We start from the raw sequence: 10587 nt of genomic DNA on the forward strand, positions 1-10587 counted from the left end.
AAAAAAAAAAAAAAAAAAAAAAAAAAAAAACAGAAAAAAAAAAGTTGACTTATTTTTTTTTCTAAAATTCAAGCCCAATGTGCAAAATAATCAAACTATTAGGATGCCTTTTATTTTGGTTTCTTGGAATGACCACTGTTAATAAAAATGTTTGCTCCTCTAATTTATATATAAAAAGGAATATTCAGGTTTGCTTGATGTTCTGCAAATTTTGAGTGACTCAAACATATTATGAGTGTTCTTTTGGTTACCAAGCTTAGAATAACATAAAAAACTGACAAGTCGAAAGAAAAAAATTTTTTTTTAGGTTATTTGTAATAAAATGATGTGTACTTCTAAAGTTAAAAAATCTTCTTGTTTATTTGGCATATGACTGTTAAGACCCTGATTATAAAGAAGAAAATGTCTTTGTCATTTATCAATTGGTGACTTTCATGATATACTTTATGGGGTAAATTAAAGTCCCTGGGGATTTGTCAGTACCCTCCTTAATTCTCATGAGCAGTCTCCTTCTCTTACTTGAGAAGGGAGTGTTTGTGATCATTTGACCTGTTTTAGGGAACTGTCCATGCGTTTTACAGATATTTTGGAAAGTTCTTTTTAAAATATTAATATTTCTTGTTAATGATTAATGTTTAAAAATGTAAACTAGAATTTTGCAAGTAGTCTATGCTATCACAATTCTAAATTTACTGTTAGTATGACCTTCTCCCAGAAGTTAAATCAGCTCAAGTGGCTGAATAGTTTTCCTTCATTCAGTGAAGGAGAGATTAAAAGAGGTGATATTTCTGAGTGGTGGAGGGGCCTGCTTAAAAAAAAAAAACAACAAATATTTATAAAGGCAGTAGATATGTGATGAGTTGCGCCATATCAGAGAACTTTGGAAATTAAGAGGTTTTTCTGACCTCTTGTGAAAGTCTCATTAAAAGTGGCAAGAAATTAAAAAACTTTTAGAAGCTTTGCTGTTACCTAAGGGGGTAGCCATATAATAAAATGGAGATTCATTCAAAGTCCAATAACCCAGAATCCTGAGGAAATAATTTACCACTATGCTAAACAAGTAGCATTAACCAAAGCAGTTGCCATACTGATGGTTTGTAAATACACTCTAGCCGTTGTCTGCTTATCTCCAGAATGGATTGAGAATATTCCTGATAGACAGCGAAGGTTTTGCTGATAAAATTGCCTGACTGTTATTCTGGACTTAAGGAATTCCAACGTATTCTTCAGTGATTGGGTGGTGGGGGGTGTGTCTGGCACACGTTTCCCGTGACTGTTATTAAAAAAACAGCTCCAAAATGCCTTTTAACAATAATAAACACACTTGCTGCACCAAATGAATATTTAGAACAATTAGAAAGAAAAAAATGAATTCTAACACTAAATTTGAGAACGCTCTCCAAGACTTGAACTTCCATGTCTTGGGAATTTCTAATTAGCCTTGATGGCAATATCAACTCCTCCTGGGATCCATAGGCTACTCCATGCAGTTAGGAATTCACTTCCTGAACCTGTACTGTGCCATATCACAAGCTCACATTTCTAAATCCTACAAAGGATTCATTGGATGCATCTAGCTTTTAATAGGTAACAACAATCTTCCCCAAATATCCATCTAATTAGTCTCTGCATGACTAGAAATCTGAAGATGTAGTCTTTTGGAAAAGACTTCTAAAAATCAGAGGAAAAACTACCCTTGTCCTCAATGGAAAGGAATTCACTGAGGAACCATAAACTGAGGATTCTTAAGTATCTTCCAGAACAATGATCTTTGGAAGAAGACGACCAAACCAACATCTTCAGTTCAAGCTGCTGATGATACCAAGTAGATACTTTCACCCAAGACAATAAAACAAGATACATGTTCTGGTATCTTTGCCCTCCTTTAAAAATTTTGCTCTCATTATCAAAGTGCCTAGTTGTCCTCTAGAGGCCAACCAAAAGTTTTAAGATTATTTCACAAATTATATTTTATCTTAATCTTCTGTAGTACAGAATTTCCATGCCACCTAAGGAAAGGCAAAACTTTCTTGTGCTTTTTTCACAGACTATAGCTATTGTTTTCAAATTTTTATCATATTTTAAGATACAGGGTCTTGCTCTGTCGCCCAGGCTGTAGTGCTGTGATACTAGCTCACTGCAGGCTCAGACTCCTGTGCTCAAGCAATTTTCCCACCTCAGCCTCCCGAATAGCTGGGACTACAGGTGCACACCACCTCACCTGGCTATTTTTTTTAGTTTTTAGTAAAGATGAAGTCTTCCTTTGTTGCCTGGTCTGGTCTCAAAATCTTGGCTTATGGAGCCCCCCCCACCTCCCCACCAACTCCCTGCCTTGGCCTCCCAAAGTGCTGGGATTACAGGCATGAGTCATCACTCCCCGATTTATTGTTTTAAATCTAACTGACTAATGCAGTTTTTATCCTCTACCTGATTCCACTAACAAAAACTTAATAGCTATTCAACACTTCAAAAGGCAGATTTTCTTCTACAGGTTTCTTCTGGAATTTGAATTTTCCTGACAGTATTAATTTTTACCTTCAGTTTTATCAATATTGAACACTGACCTCAAACAACAAAGTATGTCTGCTGACATTATTGCAATAATATATGAGTCTCTCCTTGCAGTTAGTCCTTAATCTTCAGTGACTCCCCAGCCTTCACTCAAGCAATGTTCACACGTTGAAGAATCAATTTTCCTCCTCTCACTGTGGTAAATGACACTTATACACCCCATACCCCTTTCAGTTTGTGCAACACTAAGGCACTACTTTTTATGTGGATATCAGGTCACCTGATCATTATACAAACTTATCTAGTGTAATATGGAGTGAGTTTTAGACTATTTTATTAATAATATTTTTCAATATTTTAAACATCTACTTCTATAGGAAATGGTGTTTCTCTGAGAAAGGTACTCAGACACCTAAAATGAGGCAAGTATGGACTATTCAGGAGACCTTCCAGGAGAGATGACCGACTTCCTCTTCATCTGTACTCTGGGAGCTCCAATTCCAGTAATAGGAATAATATGACTAGAAAAGGTGGTCCAAAATGTGTCTCTGGTCCTAGCAGAAATCAATAGATGACACTATTTCTTTTCTGGAGGTCCAGCAGCCTAGCTTAAATTAAAGTTTCATGGTGGTTATGAATGATTTCGTAGTTTTTGGTTTCTTCTTAGCCAGCCAAGGACAGCTTTTGTTTGATAGCAAACACTGTTTGCAGCACCTCGCTAAAACATTACTGTTGAGGCAGAACAGTTTTGTGGCAAGGTTAAAAGACTACCTGTCTCTCTAGAACAGATTCAGATGGAGTTGGGACAGGATTTCATGGCCTGGTTTTGAAATCTAGTTCTTTGTCTTTGCAACCTATTGCTAGGATTAATAACTGTTTTGTTTCTAGTACTTACCTGAATTTGACTAGTACATCTTCTTCAGCCTTAAATGCTACTGTAGAGTTATTATATATTCACTATATATATTTTGCAAGAAAATGTACACGAGAGACCAACTGTACGCAGATGGAGAGAACGTTCTCCCGATAAACTTGTGACAAGTGGATTCTGACAATGGTGTAGATCTGAACCCCACAGATGAAAGTCCTGATGGCTGACTTTGGTCAAAAGGGGAGGCTGAAGAGTGAAAAAGCACCCAGGAACTCACAGTTGGGAGCTGACAGGCATAGTTGAATCTTCCCTACCAAACATAAACATCTCCTGCTAAATATTTTAACCAGTCAAGATTGCTCAGTGATTCTCATGCAACAAGATGTAAAAAGTCCATCTGTAACTATATTTGAAACCAGAGAGAGAGAACATTCCACAATGAAGACCACATTAATCTCTTTACTTCCCTTCCTAGATAAATTTACCAGGATAATCACCAAATTGCCCCATTTTAGAAAACTGGCCGCTACACCCTAAACACTCCTTAGACTCACCCAGTCAACTCCTACAATTGGCTCCCTACAACATTCTTCTGTTTGTGTAAAGTGTATTTTCCCGTGTTGTTTGCTCTCCCTTGATGCAGCACACCAAACAAACCCCGTCTTGTTGGAATACACTCTGTGGTCATTGGGTGACTGCCAGCACCTGTGCAAATCGAGGGAGCCCATTTGGAGCCTTCTTGCACCTCCATCCCTCAACCCCTGTCCTGGTTCATACCCAGTAGATCTGCTCCAAAATCCTTTGAATTTAGAATGAAGAAAAAATTTTGATTCCGGGGCATCAGAAAGGCAAGCACTAATCAGATGATTAAGTTTGGCATGAAGGATTAAGCTCAGAACAGATAATTACTTGGAATGAATTATCTTGGGAAGAGATACCGGGATTGTACACTCACCCTAAGGTAGTTCAAGGGCAGGTTGTTGGGTTCCTATGTTAAGGACAGAGCCTAGGCCCTCCCTCACTTTTCCAAGTCTTTTGCCAACCAGTTGCTTGGACTTGGCCCTATTCTGTATCAGGTCGGAGCAGAGCATGGACATGGGAACGAGTGCTCTCAGCAAGAAGCCGTGGTGGACCCTGCCTCAAAACTTTCATGCACCAATGGTGTTTCACATGGAAGAGGACCAGGAGGAGCTCATCTTCGGTGAGTGGCTCTTGCTAATGTCCCTGCCTTCATCCTTGTGTTCTCAGTTTTCACTCTTCCTCTCCCCTCCTACCTTCATCAGTCACATATTCCTACCCTGAAGGCCACCTCTCCATTCTCTAAGGGCTGGTGCTTGACAGACCCTCCTCTCACCTCTTATGCTCACAGGGCATGGTGACACATATCTTCGCTGCATTGAGGTGCACAGCCATACCCTTATTCAGCTGGAGAGTTGGTTCACAGCTACAGGCCAGACTCGTGTGACTGTAGTGGGACCACATAGGGCAAGGCAGTGGCTGCTGCACATGTTCTGTTGCGTGGGGAGCCAGGACTCCTATCATCATGCTCGAGGTTGGTATCCTTGGCTGAACTGTGGTTTTGGACTTGGTGGTGGAGTTCTGGCTAAGTTGTGTAGCATATTGGATTCTTGAAGAATCCCTTGTGTGGCTGGGGAATCCAGGTGCTTCCCAGAGTCCACTGGGAGAAAAGTGCTCATTTATTTTTGTGGCATGAGATTGCTTAAGGTGGAGAAGGTAGCTGGGAGGTGTAAATGGGCTACCTTGGAAGGCCTGGGCTGGGGTGACATCCTCCCTGCGGCCTTCCTGATGGAGTCCAGGCCTGCCAATGGGCCCCAGTTATGGGCCCTGGTTCATTAGCCCTGGGCACTTATTTTGCAGGCCTGGAGATGCTGGAACGTGTCCGAAGCCAGCCCCTGACCAACGATGACCTGGCCACCTCCATTAGTGTGCCACCGTACACTGGAGACCTGTCTTTGGCTCCCAGGATAAGTGGAACCGTGTGTCTTAGCGTTCCTCAGCCTTCCCCTTACCAAGTGATTGGTTGTTCGGGATTCCATTTGAGTTCACTGTATCCGTAATTAAGGACTGATCTCCCCTGGGAAGTGGGGATGAGAGGAGAAGTCTTGGCTTCGGTTTTGGTGAGAAAGACATGAAAGACACAGAGGAAAGTTTGAACTTGTGGCCGGGACCTGTCCCTCTCAGGTCTTCTAGACATGTGTCTGAGGAAAGTCTCTTGAATGTAAGAGTTATTGGCAAAGCAATCCAATAAAATAAGCTACCTATGATGCGAAGCCTTTGATGTGCTGTCCTCTTTCCTTAGGATGAAATTATTCACCCCAGAGTTTTCCTGGACCTTAAAGTGCAGACAAATGGGGAGAACGGAAAGGTGGGAGGAAGGGTCCAGATAGAGATGGAAGGTGTTCCCACCACAACTGCCTGGTGAAGTAGGCAGCAAGGGAACCTGGTGAACACGAGGTAGCCAGCCTTGTCCCTGATTGCTCAAGTTTGTGGGTGGGGGTAGGGGTGGGGGTGGAGGGGGTGGTTTTCAGGGAGCAGTGGATTCTGAAGTCCCTCATGCCATGAATTAAATCAAATACGAAGGCTTCCTGAATCTCCATTGAAGAAAGTTCTCCGATTGCCAAGTCTATATTTGGATCTGTCTAGGCAAGATTATGGCAAGCTAAACCTGTCCGCAGTTGAACTCTTCCTCTTCAAATTTGCCCCTTCTCCAGCAGCCCGTATCTTATAATGAGGCAACTGCAGTACTCTAGGGAGAGTGACGATGGTGACTTGGACCAGAGTGGAGTGGCTGAAGTGTAAGGAAATGGTTGAATTTGGAACATAATTTGAAGCCAGCAAGATTTGCTAATTACATGGTTTTCAGAAGGCCAATTTCCAAGTAAAGGTTAAGAGATCATATTCACAGTAGAAAAACACTTAGAGAAAATGTTGAAAGAATTCAGGTTATAGTAGTCCAACACTGTGGCTCATGCCTGTAATCCTAGCACTTTGGGAGGCCGAGAAGGGCTCAGGTGTTGGAGACCATGGTAACATGGTGAAACCCTGTCTCATCCAAGAATACAAAAATTAGCCTGGTGTGGTGGCACACACCTGTCATCCCAGCTGCTTAAGGTGGGCACTGGGGTTGCAGCATTGCTTGAGCCCAGGAGGCGGAGGTTGCAGTAAGCCAAGATCACACCGCCATACTCCAGCATAGGTGACAGAGTGAGACTCTGTCTCAAAAAAAAAAAAAAAAAAAAAAATTCAGATTGTTTACAGACTGTCATACAGACTGCCAAAATAAATTGTCTACACATAATGGCCACTTTTTTCTTTTTAGAATTGAATTGTTCAGTTAGTCCTGAGGCCTAGCCCAGCGCCTTAATAATTATTTGTTGGAAAATGAATGAACGTCTTTTATTTTATTTTATTTTTGAGATGGAGTCTCGCTCTGTTGCCCAGGCTGGAGTGCAGTGGCGTGATCTCGGTTCACTGCAAGCTCTGTCTCCTGGGTTCACGCCATTCTCCTGCCTCAGCCTCCTGAGTAGCTGGGACTACAGGTGCCTGCCACCATGCCCAGCTAATTTTTTGTATTTTTAGTAGACACGGGGCTTCACCGTGTTAGCCACGATGGTCTCGATCTCCTAACCTCGTGATCCACTTGCCTCAGTCTCCCAAAGTGCTGGGATTACAGGCGTGAGCCACGGCGCCCGGCCAGGAAATTCTTTTTAATGGCCAGGAATGTATTCTAATATTGAAATAAAAATAACCTGTAAAGGAGTGAAGCACATTCTAATTTGCTAGGCATAAAAAGATAAATGTATATCCCTGACCTTTGGACAATAATCTACATTGATTTTACTAAAAATTTCCTAGGGAAAAAATCTCATGATTGTCAAAGGTACCATAGTATTTCTAACTCCAATCCAACTTCTGGCAAAGGTCTGTGTATACCTTAGTACAGTTTAAGGAGTCTGAGCTGTCATTTTCTTCCTGTCTTTCTTTTCTTTTTTTGAGATGGAGTCTTGCTCTGTCACCCAGGCTAGAGTGCAGTGGCATGATCTCGGCTCACTGCAACCCCTGTCTCCCAGGTTCAAGCGAGTGTGGTGCATCAGTCTCCCTGGGATTATAGGAATGCCACCACGCCCGGCTAATTTGTTGTAGTTTTAGTGGAGATGGGGTTTTGCCACGTTGGCCAGGCTGGTCTCGAGCTATTGGCCTCAAGTGATCCACGTGACTCAACCTCCCAAAGTGCTGGGATTACAGGCATAAGCCACTGCACCCGCCCGAGCTGTCATTTTCTAATGACCTGTAAGCAATGATCCCACTGAAGGATCCCTGTCTGAAGCATTTTCATGGGGAAACTGGAAAAAAAAAAAAAAAAAAAAAAGAGAAAACAACCACAACAGGCTGGGTGCGATGGCTCAATTAATCCTAGCACTTTGGAAGGCCGAGGCAGGCAGATCACTTGAGGTCAGGAGTTCAAGACCACTCTGGCCAACATGGTAAAACGCTGTCTCTATGAAAAATACAGAAATTAGCTGGGTGTGGCGGTGGATGCCTGTAATCTTAGCTATTAGGAGGCTGAGGCATGAGAAACAGTTGAACCTGGGAAGCAGAGGTTGCAGTGAGCCAAGATCATGCTACTGCACTTTAGCCTGGGCGACACAGTGAGAGTCTATCTCAAAAACAAACAAAACAAAGCAAAAAAAACACCAAAATACCAAGAATGATGCTAAATGGATTTGTGTGTGTGTATGTGTGTGTGTGTGTGTGTGTGTGTGTGTTTTGCTACCATATTTCCTGTTCAATAGGGTCAATATTTATTTTCCCATAGAGAATGTCCTCTGAAGCCTTAAGATATGTTTTCTATGTGGAATTACTTTTTATTATACTGAACCAATAATTGAATATCAGCTATGTCATTTTCATTTAAATGTAAAATTTTGTTTTTTGAATAGATAATTTCTTTATTGGGTTCAAAATTCAAAAAATGCTTTTAGTGAAAAAGATACCCTCCAAGTCCTGTCCTTCAGCTATACAGTATCATTTCTTGTAGGAAATCTGTTTCTAATTCCTTGTATACCCTTGGTTCTCAGATAAATACACATATACAATGTCTTCTTTTTTTATGTTCAGATTGCATCATACAATATTCTCTTTAGCACCTTGCCTTTTTAAAAACTTAACAATAGTTCTTGCAGATGGTTGCATTTTAGAGCAGAAACACTTTCTCATAATTTCTTATAGCTATATAGTGTTCCATTGTATGGATATAGCATTCAACCCATTCCATATTGATGGACTTTTAGGTTATTTCCAACCTTATGTTGTAACAAACAATACTGCAGTACTGCAATGTGTATATGTCATTTTGCACATGTGTGAATATATCTGTGGGATAAATTGCTAAAAGCGCATTAATGGATATAGCCAAGTTTCCTTCCTAATTGTTGACAGTTTATACTTCTACCACATGTGTATGAGTATCTATTCCCTTACACTCTCACCAATAATGAGTATCAAATATTTTTAATTTTTGTCAGTCTTATTGATAGATGAAAAATGGTTTCCTAGTGCTGTTTTAATTTGCATTTATCTTATTATGAGTGGCATTGAATATCTTCTTATTGGATTCCCATATGTGTTTTCTAATGCCTTTTCATTCATATGTATACACAATTTATATTGCACTTTCTGTGACCTGTCTATTTAGGCTGTTGTCCATTAGGTTGTTATTGATTTGTAGTACCTCTTGATATATTATAAATATTAGTGCTTTGTTTGTAAAATAGGCCACAAATACTTCTTTCCAGTATGTCCTTTGTTTTTTACATTGTTTGGGTGGTATTTGCTATGTAGATATTTTTAATGTCTATGAGGTGAATTCATGAATCTTTTTATGTTTATTGCCTCTGGATTTTGTTTAGTTCTTAGGAATGCCCTCCTTATCTCATGACTATAAAATATTTGGTAATGGTTTCCTCTGGCATGGTTTGGGTTTTCTTTTTTACATTTAAATAATATTATTTAAATGTATTCCTGAGATGTGATTTGATTTAGGTTGTTAGGTATGGGTCAAATGGGTTTTTATTATTTTTATTATATATATATATTTTAATGTAATTTAATTTTTTTTTTGGAGACAGAGCCTCTGTCACCCAGGCTGGAGTGCGGTGGTATGATCATAGCTCACAGCAGCCTCAAACTCTTGGGCTGTAGTTATCCTCCCACCTCAGCCTCCTGAGTAGTTGGGATTACAGTTGCACACCACCATGCATATAATTTTTATAATTTTTGTAGACAAGGGGTTCCACCATGTTGGCCAGGCTGGTCTCAAACTCCTGAGCTCAAGTGATGTGCCCCCCTTGGCCTCCCAAAGGGCTGGGATTACATGTGTGAACCACTGTGCCTGGCCTGCAGTGATATTTCTGTCAAACCTGAGAAATACACTGGGGAGAAATCCAATACATATAATAAAATAAAAAATTATGATCAAGGACACTAGACTTAACGTTGAATCAGAGAACCTATAGTAGAGAAAAATACTATAGGTAATATATAAGGCCAATCATTGGCCCACTAGATGGAAAACTTTTATAGCTAACTCATGGGAAGTTTCAGTCCTGTCTTAATTTATTAAGTATCACTGAATATACAGTGGAAAATATAAAAGTAATCAATCAGAAATATTTTAATGTCTTTCCATTCTATTTTGGACATGAGGAAATCAGTTTTTAGTGAGTTGCAACTATACTGAAGTCATAGATTCAGCTATTTTGCACTGAAGGAAGTACACAGTTCTATGACAAAAAAAGTTTAAATTAAATTGTATCCGCTGGGCACGGTGGCTCACACCTGTAATCCTAGCACTTTGGGAGGCCAAGGCAGATCGATCACCTGAGGTCAGGAGTTTGAGACAAGCCTGGCCAACATGGTGAAACCCCATCTCTACTGAAAATACAAAAATTGGCTGAGTGTGGTGGTGCAGGACTGTAATCCCAGCTACTTGGGGGACTGAGGTGTGAGAATTGCTTGAACCCAATAGGTGGTGGTTACAGTGAGCCAAGATCACACCACTGCACTCCAGCCTGGGCGACAAAACAAGACTTTGTCTCAAAAACAAAAAAAAAAAGTTATTTGGAGGCCACATAACTCCTCTTTCATGAGAGCATTTTTATTACTTTATTTACTTTGTATTACCA

General features: G+C 40.4%; 2 protein-coding genes across 8 annotated transcripts in view; both read left to right on the plus strand.

Annotated features, from left to right (window-relative positions):
* The window catches only part of KHDC1 (KH domain containing 1), a 21712-nt gene extending 16045 nt beyond the window's left edge, over positions 1-5667 (plus strand). For all 5 annotated transcript variants that reach the window (XM_058435185.1, XM_058435182.1, XM_058435178.1 and 2 more), the window contains 3 exons: positions 4459-4583; positions 4752-4934; positions 5261-5667. In XM_058435185.1, coding sequence (XP_058291168.1) covers positions 4472-4583; positions 4752-4934; positions 5261-5460 — 495 coding nt within the window. In that variant the 5' untranslated portion in view covers positions 4459-4471 and the 3' untranslated portion in view covers positions 5461-5667. The remainder of the gene's footprint in view (positions 1-4458; positions 4584-4751; positions 4935-5260) is intronic.
* The window catches only part of KHDC1L (KH domain containing 1 like), a 39645-nt gene that overhangs the window by 15794 nt on the left and 13264 nt on the right, over positions 1-10587 (plus strand). Inside the window, exon 1 of one of the 3 annotated variants that reach the window (XM_058435187.1) lies at positions 4541-4583. The exons of 1 other annotated variant lie outside the window; for it this stretch is intronic. The gene's annotated coding sequence lies outside the window, so the exon portion shown is untranslated. Of the gene's footprint in view, positions 1-4540; positions 4584-10587 lie in introns of those variants that run through there. One more of the 3 variants, XM_058435189.1, reaches the window with a different exon arrangement.

This window comes from Hylobates moloch, unplaced genomic scaffold (assembly GCF_009828535.3).
Source record: "Hylobates moloch isolate HMO894 unplaced genomic scaffold, HMol_V3 SCAFFOLD_2, whole genome shotgun sequence".
NCBI classification, from domain to species: Eukaryota; Metazoa; Chordata; class Mammalia; order Primates; family Hylobatidae; genus Hylobates; species Hylobates moloch.